General features: G+C 35.4%; 1 protein-coding gene across 1 annotated transcript in view; it reads left to right on the top strand.

The window, feature by feature from the left end:
• The window catches only part of LOC126972178 (adipokinetic hormone/corazonin-related peptide receptor variant I-like), a 97,568-nt gene extending 80,264 nt beyond the window's left edge, over positions 1 to 17,304 (top strand). The window contains exons 3-8 of the mRNA XM_050818805.1: positions 1,202 to 1,350; positions 4,486 to 4,629; positions 6,143 to 6,306; positions 6,866 to 6,989; positions 8,479 to 8,623; positions 9,823 to 17,304. Of these exons, the coding sequence (XP_050674762.1) occupies positions 1,202 to 1,350; positions 4,486 to 4,629; positions 6,143 to 6,306; positions 6,866 to 6,989; positions 8,479 to 8,623; positions 9,823 to 10,014 (918 nt within the window). The 3' untranslated portion in view covers positions 10,015 to 17,304. The remainder of the gene's footprint in view (positions 1 to 1,201; positions 1,351 to 4,485; positions 4,630 to 6,142; positions 6,307 to 6,865; positions 6,990 to 8,478; positions 8,624 to 9,822) is intronic.
• Positions 17,305 to 18,681: the final 1,377 nt, after the last annotated feature.

Genomic DNA, 18,681 nt, shown 5'->3' with positions numbered 1-18,681 from the left:
TGGGAGACTATTGTATTTTATAAATGACGCATATGTCTTGAGAAATCAAGAAAATATATTTTCACACACGAAATAAAAGGAAATTGTTAGAAATTGAGCGTAACGTTGATTTATTTCAGTGGTTAGGTTATTCTATTTGTGATAAAAAAACGGACAGACTTTCTTTCACATTAAAATTAATATTATGTTTTTATTACGTAATAAGTTTTTATCTACGTAATAAATTCACAATGAAAGCTTTCAAGAGGTAGTCGATATATTCAATAAAGGGCCGATCATTGTACGTATTAATTTATCTTATCATATATTCAAATATTAAATGCACAGTATACGGATTCAAATTTAAATATTTTTATTCAAAATGGTGTAAATATTCCTCAGACCTGAGAAGAGCGGGCGCAAGAAATTCAGCGAGCTTCTTTTTTTTCCTAAAAAATATGGTTACAATGTAATATCGTACAATAAAATTTATTATTTACCTGCCTGGGAGTGGTCGCTCCGCTATTTCCAAATCTGTGATTTCACAAAGAATGTCTTTTAAGTTATAGACATACAACACAAACGACAACTTTTTTAACAATTCTTTTGAATATCTTAATATATTTGTTTTGAACATTTTTGGGATCTTGTTGTAAAGGCATAATATAATATATCGCTCCTCAAAAGACTCATTAACTCGACTTCCTTCTGCAAGACTACTGTCACACAGAGAGACTTCTGGAGGTCTTGGATAGTTAGCAGACCTATAAACCGAGAACACCCTATCGTACGCATGTTTTTACACATACACCCTCTCTCTCTCTCTAACACACACACACACACACACACACACATTTATCTCTATCCTTTGGAATTTCAAGCTTTTTAGTCACTGTGTAAAAGTGGAATCCTGGTGACCAGTAATACAGGTATTTTATTACCTACCAAAGGCACCAGCGATCCACGACCAAAACTTATGTATCCCCTGTATTTTTAAGTTTTCGCTATATTGTAATTTTGGTTATTGGTGAGAAATAAAAGTTATTATTATTACTATTACTTAGCCGAGTAGTAGACATAAGTTTATGTCTGTTCCTGGTGTTAAAATTATATGTACATACATAGTATTATCAATAATATATTGACAGGCAACAGTTAAGATGTTTATTTCTTTGAATTTTGCTCTGAATGGTTCTTGTAATAGGTATACTATTGAATCCAGGTAACATTTCTGATGATGCCGCTGGAGATAGTATGGGCAGCGACGGTGGAGTGGCTGGCTGGAGACCTCATGTGCAGAACTATGATGTTCACCAGAACCTTCGGACTCTATCTATCCAGTTTTGTCCTCATATGTATCGCTATAGACAGGTTAGTCGTATTGAAAATAAATAAAATTGCTTTTATTCCCACCTCTATGAAACGCTGATTTTAATTCCTGGTACGAGGGACAAAAGTGGCCGATTCTCTCGCCGATTCGCAAGGCGACTTTTATCCCTCGTATCAGGGACTAAAAGTGAACATTTCATCCAGGTGGGAAACAAATCGTATACGCACGTGAGATAAGTAGGACGTTGCCAACCGCGATTGTCAATATTCCGCGGGTGAGAATGACCTACATTTCTCCCTAGGTAATATACTATTTTTCCAAATAAATATCCATTTTACAATTCACATTCATATTTGATTCATACGAAAATAATAGTGTCAAATTTTTAAATAATTACATATTAATATTATATTTTCAAATAATTATTCTCGACCATGACTCGTCTTAAGTTTCGATTCATCGTTTTATACTTTTTAATAATTTATACGTAATATTTTCATTATCTATGAATAGAAAACAAACAAAGATGAATGAATAAATCGTAACTCAAAATGAATGATTCTCATCATCACAGCGTATATAAAACAACATGGCCACCGTGCCGCGTGGTTGCAGGATTTCCTTCTAAACATTCAAATTGCATTCACACATGCATTATTTATATAAATAGCAGGAAATATTATCATCGTCTGAATACACTTTACTGATTTTATTGTTTACAAATTTGTCTCTGCATGAATATTACGTGCAAGTTATGAAATCTAGACGTAGGTAGATAAGATAATTATGAAGCCATATACATATGCTAACCATATGACCATAACTACATTTTAACCTTTATAAATTTTTATTTACATAAATGAGACTAAATAAAAAACATGGGTGCAATTTGCATGTGGTAGAAGTGAAACCTTCAAAAATGTTGCTATGATAAAATCGTTCTATTCACCATATCATTCGTGGTCTGACAGCGGAACGGCAAAAGACGATGTGAGCTCACTTTTCCTTAGCCGTGTGTCAACTGTCACTGTTCGAATCAAACCTGAACTGAATAAATATTTTTCATTGCTGCTTATTGACCAAAAATATTTTAAACAACCGGAGTAAATGCGGCAATGTAAGATATAGCAGTCGAAGCTTATCATGGTGTAATTTATGGCATGTAGACCAGGGTCGATAATTTTTGAAACCAAAAAAAAATACAGTAGGATGAAACCCATTGGTAAAGGACGAGAATATAACAAAAATTAAGGGAAAAATAAACTACGGGCGATCTGAGGTCGGGAAGTGGAAAAGGGGGGGTGTTTTAGGGTAAAAAACGGTTTATCTCGATTTCCGGCAAAACTACAAGTCCTATGGCAAAAAGTTAATCGGTAAAGTTGTAGGTAATAAAGGGATCTACAACTTTTGTAATTACACTTTTTTCACATCACCTCAAAATTTAGGTGAAAAATTCAAAAAACCAAGTTTTTGGGTTGTTATTTATATCTTTTTCAAAAAAACGAACGAAATTTTGTGAAAACTTACCTTATTATGTCCCAAATACACTGTAATTTATTTGATTTAAAATATTTATTTTTTCGCCTTATTTTAACTTAATATCAAAAAAGCACCCTAATTTTCTTTTTTCGGCTTTTTGTTCGTTGAAATATCTACTTTCTGATGGTGTAAAAAAATATAAATTACAATTGTAAATGTTAGGAAAATTTAAGTCCAACAAAAGGCATTTCATAAAGAATTCATAGCTGTTGTTTCGTAGCAGCAAAAATATGGATTAGAATAAAATTGAAAAAAAAGGTTAAAACAACACTGAATCATTATCCTTTTTACATTTATAAATAGATTTGATTAATCGTAATATAATCGGCACACATTGATCGAGACTGGCTCGAGTACGCCCATTTTGGCGGTATCTAAATTGGTGCGCAGCGGAGACCTACGACCTACATATACAACAAAAGCTCTGTCACAGACACACAATATTGTATTCACCTTTTTGTCAAACAAAAGGTAGTGTTCTAGTCTTGACATGTCAAAAAAAAGCAGTTTTCTCGAATTTGAAATTGATTTTTTTTAAAGGAAATATTGTATTTTGTGATCATATTGATGCACAGTATTTTTATTTGCTTGTCACATCCAGGCTTATGCTTCATCCTAGTTAACTACGCAAACAGATGTCAAACTGTATCAAGGTGAAATAAAAGTTGTACGCGGCGTACCTATTCTTGTACGAGAGTTATGTTTACTCAGACCGGCTTAGCTATGATCATGACGGATCGCTCCATTACATTATTTCGCCAATATCAGTATCAAAAGGAATGCGTAAATTGTCCGATCTATTTCTAATATACGTTCGCTATACCTACCGACATACAGAGTAGAGAAAGAGATTATTATACGTTACAAAGTTGGGTACAATATACTAGCGATATACAGCAAGATAGAAAAGGTACGCGATTCTATTGATGCTGTAACCGATTTTGATTGACAAGTCGTTAATAGTCAGCCACGCATGTCATTAGCTCCTTAGTATTTTGAATATTAAATTTACTAACCACCAGTGGGAGGCTCCTTTGCACCGCATTCCTGCTAAATTATGGGTACCACAACGGAGCAAATTTTTGCCGTGAAGCAGTAATGTGTAAGCATTAATGTGTTTCGTTCTGACAGCCGCCGTATCTAGTGAAATTACTGGACAAATGAGACTTTACATTATGTCTCAAGGTGACAAGCGCAGTTGTAGTGCCGCTCAGAATTTTCGGGTTTTTATTATAATCCTGAGCGGCGCTATATTGTAATGGGCAAGGCGTATAAGTTACCATCAGCTGAACGTCCTGAATAGAACGAGATTAGTTAAAATTGAATTTGTAAATCGATTAAATATTTGGTAAGCCCCATGAGACGTTCTTCTAGAAAAACAAGGAAACGTCGGGTTTAAATAAATAATCTCAGATCATTTATACTTCTAGATAGACTATGACTGTGAAAATGTCGAAAAACGTGTGTTTATAACTAACCTCTAAAAGAGCAATTCATGAACTCTAACACAAAGATTCGTGAATTTCTTAAAGTTATTAAACCTAGCGTGTTTTTATCGGTTGTCTAACAGCAAGAGACTCTATCTAGGCAGACAAATTATCTAAGAGTAATAAAAAAATATGAAAATCTATTTGTAGATACTACGCAATTCTGAAGCCTCTAAACGTGATGTGGGAGGCTCGCGTCAAGAGAGCGTTGCTCGTAGCCTGGGTGTGCGCAGGACTCGCCAGTCTGCCGCAGAGCTTCATCTTCCATCTGGAGGAACATCCAGAAGTCAAAGGGTGAGTAATCTTACACTACAATCATTGTAAAATAAGTAATAATTAAGAATGTTGGTGGATAGCTTCTTAGCTAATTGGTTGCCTTGTGAATTGGTGAATTGATATTATTTGTAGACATAGCGAAGGCTTTTGATCGTGTATGACACAAGGTGCTTCTCTCAAAACATCGATCATTTGGGCTTCCCGTGAGCTTATGCAAGTGGACCTCCAGCTTCCTCACTGGGTACAGCTTACAAGTTACCTTACAAGGTTATTGCTCGAACCTTCGGGTTCGAGCCATCGACGACTCGAGCCCGTGAACGCTGGAGTGCCCCAAGGCTGTGTGCTTGACATTATTTGTAGATAAAACATCACTTCTTTCAGGGGTTGGTTTTTTATAATTTGTTACATAAGTTGGTTTTTTTGTATTTATTTAAAAAAAGAACACAGTACGTTATAGACTTATTGATACTAAAAACCAGACATAGCTTATTATTAAAGTCGTACGTTCTCTCTTAATTTTCGGCATTTATCGTGACCAATCCCACGTCTTCTTTAGCAATATGCTGATATAAAAAATAATATACAGCGCCAACATCAAGTTAATATAAAACTAACCCACCACGAGTATTTCGAATAAATACGTAAGGAAAATCCTTCCAAATAGATAATACAGCATGAAATATTTTAATTAAAGATTATTTTGAACTGCAGCTGTAATCCCAAAAAGAAAAATATTGTACCTAGTACGATTTTTTCCTGATTAAGAAAAATCCGAAAGGTTTTCCTCATTCAATTAATTATTTCTTATTTTGCTCCGCCAGCACATTCATTTCTATACGTCCAGTCCCTTACGAAACGTTTCACGAAAATACAAAGCGCTCCTCTATTAGAATGCCTCCAATGTTGTGCCTTTTATTCACGCTTCTCGAAGGTTCTTCTAATTTATAGAAGTACTGGTCCAGTCATAAGAAGGAAGATGGATTCATTAATGAGAGAGAATGTGGAAAGATGTATTGGGTGAAGCCGAACTGGGAGTACCAACATACCACGATCACAGTAGAGATGTACTGCAGGGGTGAAGATTTCTTATTATTAAAAAAATTAAAAAGAAAAAGTTTTAAATTTGTAACAATATTCTTGGCCAGACGTATATATAGGTAACCCCTGCTATACCTTCCAAATAAAATTTAATAATGAAAAACATCATCATCACTAACGCCTTTTGGATTCTAGTGTTGGATCAAGGCCGCTTCTAACTGTCCACAAACAATACCTGAAGAAATTATTGTATGTTTTGGCCTAAGAGCGTTAATGTTCAAAGCAAAAACTAAGCCGATAATGCCCGCAACATTGACCCATCTTAAGATGATGCTCAATGCGATAAGATCCCAATCACATCAAAATGCGCCGGTCATCGTATCCTGAAAACCGAACACATCACATGTCTGTAATTATATTTGACACTCTCTAGAAGTTTTTGGTCAAAATCCGCGTCCGACCTCTAATGATATGTGCTATGTTAATGTTGCAGGTACTTCCAATGTGTGTCATACGGCTCGCTGCCCACAGAACGGCACGAATTCGCCTACTTCCTCCTCAACATGACGCTGATGTACGTGGCTCCGTTGTTGTCCACTCTCTATTGCTCCTCTGCAGCGCTGCTTGAGATCATACGACGCTCAAACACCGCCAATGGTTAGTAATCAATCTACTTGAATTGTGCTCAAATAACTAAGGTGTTATTCTCACTTCTGTACATCCTAAATCATATTCAAATTGAATTGGATGTGAGTTTTTGTATTTGTTAAACATTCACGTCAAAACTTGCAAACCGATCATCGTTAAATTATGCACACATGTTGCAACAAAAAGGATGCAGTTTATTCCGAAGATTTGAGAGTTACCGAGGCAGTGTTAGATCAGTGTTAGATTTAATGCGAATAAAGTCGCAAGCAAAATATTGTATATTGTAATTATTTGTCCTAACTGACTAGCTGATTCATCAACACAGAGCTTGGAACTAAACGTACCAATTTGCACAAAAGTTCCTTAAAAGATAGAAGAGAACGCTAAGAAGGGATTTAAAACAATAAAGGTTGAAAGGATATTTTTTTTTATAGAAATTTGTCATTTTCAGAGAGACGAGTACGAAAGTTTATATACTTCTTAATATTGATTTCTGACTGGAGTAGATGTTGAAAGTTGCGCGCCCTCAAGGTCCATTAGTTTGGTATATATTTCATTAATACTTTAGATAAGATGCGACGCAGCGGTGTCGGCATTCTGGGCAGAGCACGTTCCAGGACTCTCAAGATGTCGGTCACAATTGTGTTGGTCTTCTTCACTTGCTGGACTCCATATTACTGCTACTGTTTGTGGTAAGCAAGCTTGATTTCAATATAAACTGAAATTTAAATCTAATTGAAAAGCCCAAGATATAAGTTTATGATAATTGATACAATAATATATGATAACTAATCTTAGCCTTTTTTGTTAGAGAGGATAAGTGTCTCCATGGACTTATGACTCTCTTCTGTTGTATAGTTTACCCTTATATACTACAGCATCTCATCAGATCTACTGCTTCTATGGGGCTAATAATATCCCTGGGGAATAAGGCTTCAGTGAATCTCAATGGGAATTCATACTGGCTAGTTTAATTAATAATTAATATTAATAGTAGAGATCCACTGCATTCGTATAGAATGTCAAAAAGTTTTGATCACATACCATCAGACAATTCGTACGCTTATTTAGATGACTGCTACGTAAATAATCGTATCCCACAAAACTGCCATTTTTACTTTTTTTGTGTTTTCTTAATGTGTAAATATCAAAGTCAAATTATAAAACTTTTATATTTTAGTTTTCTATCGTATTTTTTTTTGCAAGCGGCGTAACTGATTACATTTATACTGACAATACTTTACGCCGGAGAATTGTGCGGATGGGGTGATGCGCTGCGTATCGTATATGTCACTTACCGGCTTACACGTTGAGCGTGCACATGTTCTAACCACAACTGTTTATTTAATTTGATGTGATAATTATTAATTGGTTTTACTAGCATTGAGAAAGTCGAATATTATGCAATATTCACGAGCCTATTTGTCCTCCCATCCAATAAAAAAGTCCTGCCAACAACAAAAATTTTTATCTGGGTGATTCGCGTTGCGTTATATAGATATATATTACATTTACCTGATCTCTATTGAAAGAGTCACAGAAACGTAATTTAAAGGGTTCAAGATTTCCCTTGGTTTTCCACTAATGGCTTTAGCTCCAAATCAGCTATAGAGCCTTATATAAGGCCAAGCCATATGGCTGACGTGGTAGTTTTTGGTGTAGTCAAAACCTTATGAATTCTAACTGTTATTTCAAAAAACTTAAAAAACCTGATCTTAAGCGAATATTATATTGGACTAACCCAAACTACTGCTCGTCGAACTGATTTCTTGAATGATGTATGGAAACGTCAATTCAATATCTTAATCTTAAATCTTTAAACGAGCAATTCTTGTATATATATAATCTGAATCTCGGAAACGGCTCCAACGATTTTCATAAAGTTTAGTATACAGGGGATTTCGAGGGCGATAAATCGATCTATCTAGGTTTCAATTTTAATAAATGTAGTTTTATCCGTGTTTTAATGAGAAAAAGCTACAATAACTTTAGAAATTTCGCCTGTATATACAAGACAATAATAGCTCAGGTGATCCGGAAAGCAGAAGACCCCGGTTCGTATCCCGATGTCCTACTAGTTTGTTTTTTTTTTGTAAAATTTTTGTACATTCTTACAAATCTGAGCAAGCCTTGGTCGTCCGGATATTTTGTTTTATACATACTGAATAATTTATTGCCCAGGTACTGGATAGACAAAGACTTCGTAAAGAGTCTGGACCAAGCATTCCAGAAAGCGATGTGGCTGTTCTCGTGCACTAACTCATGCGCTAACCCTATCGTGTACGGGATCTTCAACAGGAATCGTTGGAGTTGGCGAAACGGACGCGTAAGTACAAGATATATTCCAAATTCCAATGTATTAGCAATTTGTTATTTTTTAAGTCCCTCACTTCTAGGACTAATTACTTAAATTAAATTTAAACACTAAAGTTATGAACGATGCGGGTCTCGAACCCGCGACCTCTCGCATTCCATGCGTGCGCTCTTCCACTGAGCCAACCGTTCGAGTGATTCTATGGTTATATTCATCGTTCATAAATTTTGTTTTCAAATTTTATTTATGTATTAGCAATATTTATGGGAAAATTACCACGGAGCTATTTGAAATAGTGGTAAATGTAAAAGAATAAAGTGATAACCAATCTTCATTGATAGCATATGAATTTGTGAGAACCCGTCTTCACATAAGTACCTTGTTATTTTACAAATTTAAAAAGGTTGTCTCCACGGACTAGTAAAAAAATAAGGATTCCGTGTCATCTTACATAACAGTGTAGCACCAAAACAAGCCGATTAACGTGTAAATACATAGCCCCACGCACACATTTACACTACTACAGGCCGATAGGCGGCCATTATGAGAATTGTCTTCGACTGTGACAGATCAGTTTGCATCTCAATAAAATATTTTAAAAATGCCGTCGTGCGTTGTGAAAAGGTGTAAAACCGATACTATATAGTATTTGTGGCCATATATGATTATTTAAGGGAGAAAAAATTGTGTAACTAGTATCCCCCGTAACCGCACACACACTAGCATAACGGTGCTTCACTTGCTAATATCACGGCGCGGAGTCCTTCATTTTTTACTCGTCCGTGGGTTGTCTCATTTATGATCCAGGACACATTTTATCCTTTTTATTTAACACCCAATTAAAGGACTAGCGTCAGGCACACTTGATGGTAGTCCTTTAGTTGATTTTTATTTTTATCTTTGTCGAAAATTCCCTCCAACCAGTAAACACGGATAAATGTGAAACAAGTTTCGATGTTCTCAGCAGGGATAGAATCCCCAAACCTATTATTGGCCTGTATTCACGAAGGTGTTTCCTTTATTTTTTCCATAATATAACTACGGATTATACCAGCTACTAGTATGACAATAAGGTTAAGAGCGCAATTGTAGTGCCACTCGGAATTTTTGGATTTTTCAAGAATCCTGAGCGGCACTGCATTGTGATGGGCAGGGCGAGGGATGCTTTTGAACAATTACCTATATGCATGGTCTGTTCGATCCTGTTTCAGCATACCCGCTATCAAAACGGACGAAGAGACTCCCGGTTCCCTCACGGTGATTCCATGGAGATCTCAGCAGCCACACTCGCAAGAGCCAGGCATTCTCTACATAGTGAGAGAAACAGCCGACGCGATTCAACAAGGAGCTTCTTAACGCAGAACGGAACGCAAAAACACTTAAACAATAATAATAATCTATAGCGAAGCAGGTTGAGGGTCAGTCGCAAGCCTCACTATCTTTAGCCTCAGTCTGAGGCCAGAATTCAAGTGTGTGTCTCATATGATATATATATATATTCATAAATGAGTTGCATTTTGTAATTCAAAAATGAGACAGATATATGGAGGATAAAGGTGAGGAGAATCATCTGTTTATATGAAAAGATGTCCGTCAAAATGTATTATGAATGAGGGTGGCGCCAAAGTAGCACCAGGGTAAATCTTAAAAAAAGCACCAAATATTAAGTATTTCTAATTACTATTCAAGGTAAGGTTATATTTTCTGCATTATTGTAATATATTATATAGTCGACAATAATATTAATTTTTTTAACTCAGCAAACTTCAATTCGTTTACAATTGCTACATTCACTATACTTCATAGTTCATACCATACCCTGTGCCTACCAAGGCCATTGTGGAAGATTTTTGAACTGTTATATACTGCCATAAGCTGGACACTTTTTCAACTTTTCTTCTATATGAGATGATTCTCCTTGCCTGTACAATAGTTAGATATTAAAATACGGGCTTTGAAAATTACAAAGGTGAGTTTTAGTGTACATGACATGCTATGAAAAAGTGCACATTGTATATACAATAATTATGTAGTTTTTAATATTGTAACATACAACACAGTTCACATTTACATAACAATGTGTTTATGATTGCTTTACTTCTCACAAACTAGATGGCGCTAGTATGATATTGTAACACGCTATCTTCTATTAACGCTCGTCTCATGTAACGAATTTGTATTTTACCCTTTAAGTTAGACTCAAGGTCAACGTGGCGAAGACTCAGGCGATTTCCATCGGGCGGGCGCGCTTATTGCCGCCCCCGGTGTCACTTATGGGCGCGACCGTCGAATGGTCCCCGAAGGCTAAATACCTTGGTGTGACCATCGACAGGACCCTCTCGATGCGGCCCCATGTGAAGAACGTGGTCGCCTTGACGCGTGCCGCAAGGAACTTTCTCCGCCCTGTGCTGTCGTCTCACCTGCTTTCTCCGTACGAAGCTGTGCCTATACAAAGCGTACGTTCGCACGCGACTCACATATGCGGCCCCCGCATGGTTCGCGCCATACCTTCGACGACCGCCGGACATAAGAGGACTACCTCGTGACCTAGTCTCCTAAGACACGACTGCTACCTCGCTGCTGGCTGATGGGCGCTTACCGGTTGACTACCGGCGGGCTCGATCGCACTGCAGCAGGACACCACCGGACATTACACCATGGACCAACCGGTCCCACCCAGTGCCCCGCCTGTAATTGCAGGCGGCGACTATATCACTGAAATCGCCATCGCCCCGAACAGTTACCCCGAGGCCCGTGAGGGCCTACGCGGAAGACCCAGGTCGTCCTTTTAGTTAATATGAATACTGTAGTGCAGTGATTATTTGTGTGTATACCTGAGTGTTCGCAATGTAATATTATCTTTTATTATAACAATTATATTACATTGTGTACAGTTACACTCCACAAATATTCACTGGACAACACTGTTCAAATAAACATTAATAATAATAGATATTGGATACAATACAAATTTCTTACATGAAACGAGCGTTAATACTTATATAAGATAGCGTGTTAGGTTAGTAACACATATCTGATATCATCCATGATCCATTCTAAATTCTAATAGAACATAGTTATTACTTATTTATGCCACTGTCATGAGTGTTTAATACTCACGAGTGTTATAATGGCTAATTAGGTGCAGTGGCATACAATACTTTTCATATGACCAAGACCCCATTTTCTATAAATAAGAATATATTTATTAAGGTGCGGATAAAAGTTTAAAAAAATGCACAAATGGTGGGCGCAGAGAGGGTGTAAATACTACGTAATAAGAGGCTGCCTGAGTGAAAATTGAAATTTAGTTTAGTATAAAACGTGCAGTGAGATTTGACATACCTAAGATTGAAGATAGTAATTACAATCACAAGTATAATCCGGCTAAGTTTGAAAGCGAACACTTGCTTAAAACGTAATGGATTTCGGCTATCTCCGTTTTTTACAAGATTATAGCCGTCACCTGTCAATCTATCAATGACTGCACGTTTGATACAATCGAGTGAGTGAATGGATTTTTTAACCGACTTCCAAAAGGAGGAGGTTATCAATTCCATCAGTATTTTTTTATGTATGTACACCGATAACTCTGAGATTTATGATCCGATTTACGTAATTCTTTTTTTGTTTGATGCGAAATAGATGCCACTTGGTCCAGGTGATGCCAATTTTACATAGTTTGGCCCGTAGTTATGAACAATTATATGAAAATTTTCGTCTACCTGGATGACTTAATTGTTTTCTGTGTACGGCTTTTTTTGGAGTTTTCATGCAAGTTGACTATAAATTATTATTAACTAACACTAAAACGTAAAAAATAAAAAAAAACTACGTTTAAAAAAACCAACTTCAAAAACTGAAAAATATCAAACAACTAAAAATTTAATTTAATACACCTCTTATGCAAACCTTTAGCTTTAATATTAATAAAATACTATTATTTGTATGTGCTACATATTGATAGCTTTGAAGTCGGTGCGAAGCCAAATGTAATAAAGGTACCTACACTCGCCACGCGTGACTTTGAACGGGATAGCTTCGTCTAGAAAAAAACAGCCCAAGCGGACAGAAACGCAAGGCCAAACAACCTAAATAAATACAGTAAGTAAGCTGTTTATAATATTAAGTTTTATTTTGTTTAGGGCTTGGCACTTAGTTAAAACCTATCAATAGGTAGCACGTATAAATAATAGTATTTTATTAATATTAAAGGTAAAGGTTTGCATAAGAGGTGTATTAAATTAAATTTTTAGTTATTTGATACTTTTCAGTTTTTGAAATCGGTTTTTTTAAACGTAGTTTATTTTTTATTCTTAGAGTTTCGCTAGGCTGGGCCGGCGTTGCCTGCCGCGCATGCGCGAAGTTAGACAATGCGTATGCGTTTATTGAAATAAAACAAAAATCCTTACAATTTTAAATTCCTCGTTCTATTCTACGCTCGTAGAAAAAACAATATTGTAATAAAGAAGGTATTAAATACAATCAATAAAATATTATTATACCGCATAATTTTGTTAAATAACGTATAATTAATTAAATATCATTAAATTATTTTTATACAATTAGCGAGATATGCTTTTTTTTTATTTTAAAAATTATTGAAATTTATTTAACTCTCGTACATTGGTTGGGGTTCAGTAGACGTATGAGATGAGGCTTGGAAGGTGTAGTTGACCAGCTAACGTCAGGGTGTCGAGTTTGCGTGACGGTTGGATCAAAAACTGTGACATAATTTGGGAAGATAAAATAACTTGTTTTATAACATTGTACATAGCCTGCACTCATCCTAAGAAACATCTTTAATATACGTCATTATGTAACTGATTGTCAACCACACACATTGGATTCTGAACAAGATCTCAAAACAAAATACAAAACAATATTTAAGACTTAGATTACGGATTGGTTTTCGCTGCGCTCCAACTAGATGCCGCAGGCGTAGTCGAAAAGTACGGCAATGCTACGAACAATGTATAACGTTGACGTACCACAATATGTTCTGTTAAACTTTGATAATAATTGAAACTGAAATGCCGGGTTGCGTAGTAAAACTTTGCAAAAATAATACTAAAAAAAATAAGAAAGACACTGGGAACACATATCATCAGGAAGTATTTGTATTTTATTCATTTCAATGTAAAATAACACGAAGCGTATGTTAATAAATTTGAAAGATGCCATTGAGTGTCAAGATGCCACGCACACAAGCATCTAATAGTTGCCGTAATAAAAAGCTATTGTTCTAGATAGTTCGGCATCTAATTGGAGCGCAGCGGACCAATACTTAATCTAAGATTTAAGATTATTGCAACAAATTTAATATATCATATGTTAATGTTTAGCACATAATTGTGCTATCATTGAAGTATATGAAGCCTTACCCCCTTATTCATAATAGTCTGCTAACTTAAAGCATTGCTAATTCTCACTCTGTCTTCTTCTATTGACCTAAGTCAGAATGAGAAAAAACACTCCTTAGCGGCTGTTTAAAGTTAGCGGACCATTATGAATAAGGGGGTTACTCGCTTTTAAGCTACCTAATTGTCTGTAATACCTATGTAAAATATGAGTAAAATTAGTAATAAGATAAAATACTCGTATATATTAATTACATTGTAGAGTTGACTGTGACTAATGTTAGAATCACCTTTATCGACTGTATTTGTTTATTATATCTACTTTTGATTCATAAATTAAACTTACATATTACTTTTGTATCTTTATTTTAAGACAATATAGTTTTGTTTAGGTGTAAAGTAAAGTATCATAAATATACGTAAAATACTGTAAATATTCAGAATCAATAAAATACATTTTAATTCAATCATGTATAGAATTATTATATGAGTATAGAGAAAAACCAATAGTGCCTTTAAAAATCGATTGATTAATTGTACATAATTTATTATATTATTGTTAGGCAGTCTGATTTTCAACTACTCAAAGAATAAAGGTAATGATTAAAATTAAAATAACATTCACAGGGAAGATTAAACATAAAAGAAGTAAAAGTAACGTAAAATTTTTGTAGAAAATGATGATATGAGAAATCTTATAAAGTTGTAGTTTTGTTAGCAATATTCTGCGGTAAATTTACCATTATTCAACGATCTTAAGAGTATTCTCAATATTCCGACGTTATTTCAATATAATTATCCACAATGTATATGATATAGGAGGTCGATAATGGCCTGAACTGTTTCGAGAAAAAAAATTTAGCTGCTTTTGCTCGACTTGGCGATTCTTAACCGAGCGTCTAATATATACAGGTTGTCCCAAAGTTATGGGACATGAAGGGAAAGTACCTTAAATATCGGTAGGGTATTTTACTGAAAGCACACTTTATGTTATTTTTAAAAGTTAGTAACTCTGCATTCAAAGATTTTCTAAAAATTACTTGCCGATCTACGATTTTTAAGGTACTTTCCCTTCATGTCCCATAACTTTGGGACATCCTGTATAATACTCTGCGACCTTTGTACGCAACGACGTACGACTCGTCGGAACGTTGGCTGTTTTTGAACATACAGAAAAATTAAAAATAAGTAATTGAAGGTTAGATTATTAATTACCACATTACATACATATGGCTGTATGGGCTCAACCCCTTTGCATGTCCTAATAATGGACGAATAAACCAAAGACCGGAAAAGTGACATCCTGCCGTAACAGACTTCCGTTACGCCATCTTGCCGTAACCGACTTCCGTTGCATTGTCGCCCAGTTACCTCGTAGTCGCGCCTAAAGAAGTTTTACTTCAAAAAGCCTAGAATAATGGTAAATAGCCTGTTACATATTGTTAACAAAATTATTTAAACTATGAAATCATTACTAATACTACTACAGTTTTTAAATTGTGAATTGTTAAGTTTAATTTCAGTGGTTCTTGATTTGGACGTAATGTAATGTAATTAAGTTAGTAGATGGTAAAATTTATCATTTCTCATTAAGTTAAAATTAATTATTTTTAGTTGCTATTCCATTCCAAAGAAAATTTGTTAAGAAGGTAAATAAAGTCATTTTGTTATTTTCTTAGTTATCCTGTAAAACATAGTTTAAGTTATGAATTGACTGAAAATATATCTATTACTGTCATATGTTTATTGATTTTACGCTTAGATTAATTATTGGTCTCCGCTGCGCTCCAACTAGATAGCGCAGGCATAGTCGTAAAGTGCAGCAACTAATACTACGCCCGTAGGCGTACTCGAGCCAGTCTAGCCTATTCTATTTTTCCTACTGTGGCTTCTGTTGAAGATACACCACAGATTTGCCAGTATCACGTTAAGGCGAAGAGTAAGCAGAAAACATGCAAACAAGGTGTTTTTAGACAAGTTTTTTGATGAAAATATAGCATTTCGAGCTATGAACACTACTTAATCCTGTTACACATATACTTAAGTCTTATTTGTAGGTTTCTAATGCTTGCTGTTGGTTATAGTTTTCACTCCAGAGCCTGATTGAACTACCACTTCTCCTTGCAGTTAAACAAGTTTTTTGGCATGGCATGACGCATCTTTTTAGTACAGCTCTCAGAAAAGTTATTCTTATAGCTTAACTTTTTTGTGTAGGTATATTTATTCAGATTAGTAATGAATAACGAGGATTGTAAGCATATAAACTGTTTTCCACGCAAGAATTTTAAAAATATTGGCTTTGTTACATAGATGGCGGGCCGGAAACCGTGAACTCATATCGCTCAAGGTCGCTGGCATTTAGTGTCGCCTTAAAGTAGACTACCAAGCTTTGAATATGTGTCTCCTAAGTTTAACGGTAATGATCGGTGTTAAGATTACATAAAGTTTTATTTTCTTATAATATCTGAAACAAATAATATACATGCTCTTAGACTATGAAGGACATACACAGATAGAATTACGTAAATGGTGAACAATGTGTGACGTTGACGGTTAAAGAATTTTATTTCTCATAAGAATTTTACAAATTCACTTTTAGAGGAAACAATTTGATAACTTAATTTTAAAAGTAAATGAGGTTGGCGTGTCACAATGTCATGTTCTGTCAAAATTTTAATTAATAGGCATAAAAAGGCATTTATTTTCTCAAAAAATGATTCCTCTCGAATTCTTTTTGATGTCATTTCTAATAACTACTAGATACTACTACCGCTTCGGAAACAAATGGCGCTCTGAGAGAGAAGAAGTGGCGCAAGAAACTCTCCCAGCATTCTTTTTTTGCGTTATTTTCAATAATTATTAATTTCAATGTAGAATAACATGAACCGTATGTTACAAAATTTGAAAGATGTCACAAGCATCTAATAGTAGCCGCAATAAAAAAGCTTTCGTTCTTAGGTAGTGCGGTATCTAGGTGTAGTGCAACGGAGACCAACCCTTAATCTAAGATTTAACCTATTAGTTACTATTTGCCCTTAGATAATTTATACGTCTACATAAACATTGACAGCTGTCAAAACATCAATAAAAATTGAGGTTGACAGTGCTATTTTGACCAATGCACACTAGCACAAAGTGACATACAAATCGCGAGTGTAAGAAGTAGCTTGTCACGCACACTAAAGTAATAAACCTGGCCTGTTTTCATCGGTTGTCTTTTAGCAAGAGGCTCTGTTTAGACGTATAAATTTTCTAGTCTTTGCCATTACTTTGGCTGTGAAGCTTATGAAAATTGTTATCCAAATATTTAATTAAAGTTTATTCTCTGGTTTATTTGTTTATTTTTACTTATACATTAAACCTTCACATTATTATTAGTATCATGTTTAAAAAAATGTCTGTGTGATATTATTAGTTAAAGTGATTAATTTTAACTCACAGAAGACTCAAGTTTACCGACAAGTGGTATACAAAACAGTATCAGCTTGATCTATTTGGCCACGCGGGCCAACGCAGAGCTGCTCGAATTGTCGAAGATCCAGCGCTCTGTGAACGGCTCGATCACTTGTCGTTGCGTAGGGACTTCGATTCAATGTGTCACTTATCACGGGGAGTATTCCGAAGAGCTCTTTAATCTGATTCCTGCCGTCGAATTCCTCCTTCGCACGACACGCCACGAAACGCGTATAATAAAATGCTTTCATGTGCTCCTCCGCCATGCTTCAAGCATCTTTCTGCCACGTATAACGAAACAGTAGAATGAGCTTCCTTACGCGGTGTTTCCAAGCATTTAAAATAAGTGCTACAGTTTTCTAACAAGCCGGTGACGCTCCTGTTTTCTTGGTATTGCAGAAGAATGTGGGCAGCGGTGATCACTCAAAAACAGTGAGAGGCTCCTTTGCACAGGATGCCGGCTAGATTATGGGTACCACAACGGAGCCTATTTATGTCCTGAAGCAGTAATGTGTAAGCATTACTGTGTTTCGGTCTGAATGGCGTCATGGCTAGTGAAATTACTAGGCAAATGAGACTTAACATCTTATGTCTCAAGGTGACGAGCGAGTTGTAGTGCCGCTCAGAATTTTTGGGATTTTTCAAGAATCATGTGCGGCACTGCATTGTAATGGCCAGGGCGTATCAATTACCATCAACTGCACGTCCTGCTCGTATCGTCCCTTATTTTCATAAAAAAAAATACTCGTTTCTCCTCTTTTTCCATAAAATTTTAGAAAAAAAAGAAGCGTCAATAACTATATTTATGGTAACTTTATAAGATACTAGCTGCCCCGACAGACAGTTGTTCTGTAGATAATAAATAAAAATGTTTTTTAGGAATTTGCCAATAATCAAAACATCGAGAATTATTTCGTCAAAAATGCTCCCTGTTGTTATAATGAAATTGTTTCACAGCGGAACTGTCAAACTGTGCGTCACTAAATTCTCTCATAGAAAAAATTTGTACATACAAAACAAATATTGAAAATAAAAATAAGTATGAGTCCCAAATCGAAATAAAAACTATCCTATCTCTCAAGTTGGACCAAACTGCACTCCATGGTGTCCCCATTAAAATCCGATCATTAGTTTAGGAGTCCATCGCCGACAAACAACGTGTCACGTAAATTATATATATTAAGATTTTGTAACTGAATTATTGTCAAACATTTGTATATTTAATGCTCGTCCCGTTGAAGTTAAGAATTTTGCTGA

This window comes from Leptidea sinapis, chromosome 25, assembly GCF_905404315.1.
Source record: "Leptidea sinapis chromosome 25, ilLepSina1.1, whole genome shotgun sequence".
Lineage (NCBI taxonomy): Eukaryota > Metazoa > Arthropoda > Insecta > Lepidoptera > Pieridae > Leptidea > Leptidea sinapis.
Note: the sequence above shows the minus strand (reverse complement) of the source record. Positions and strands in the feature narration are given on the sequence as shown.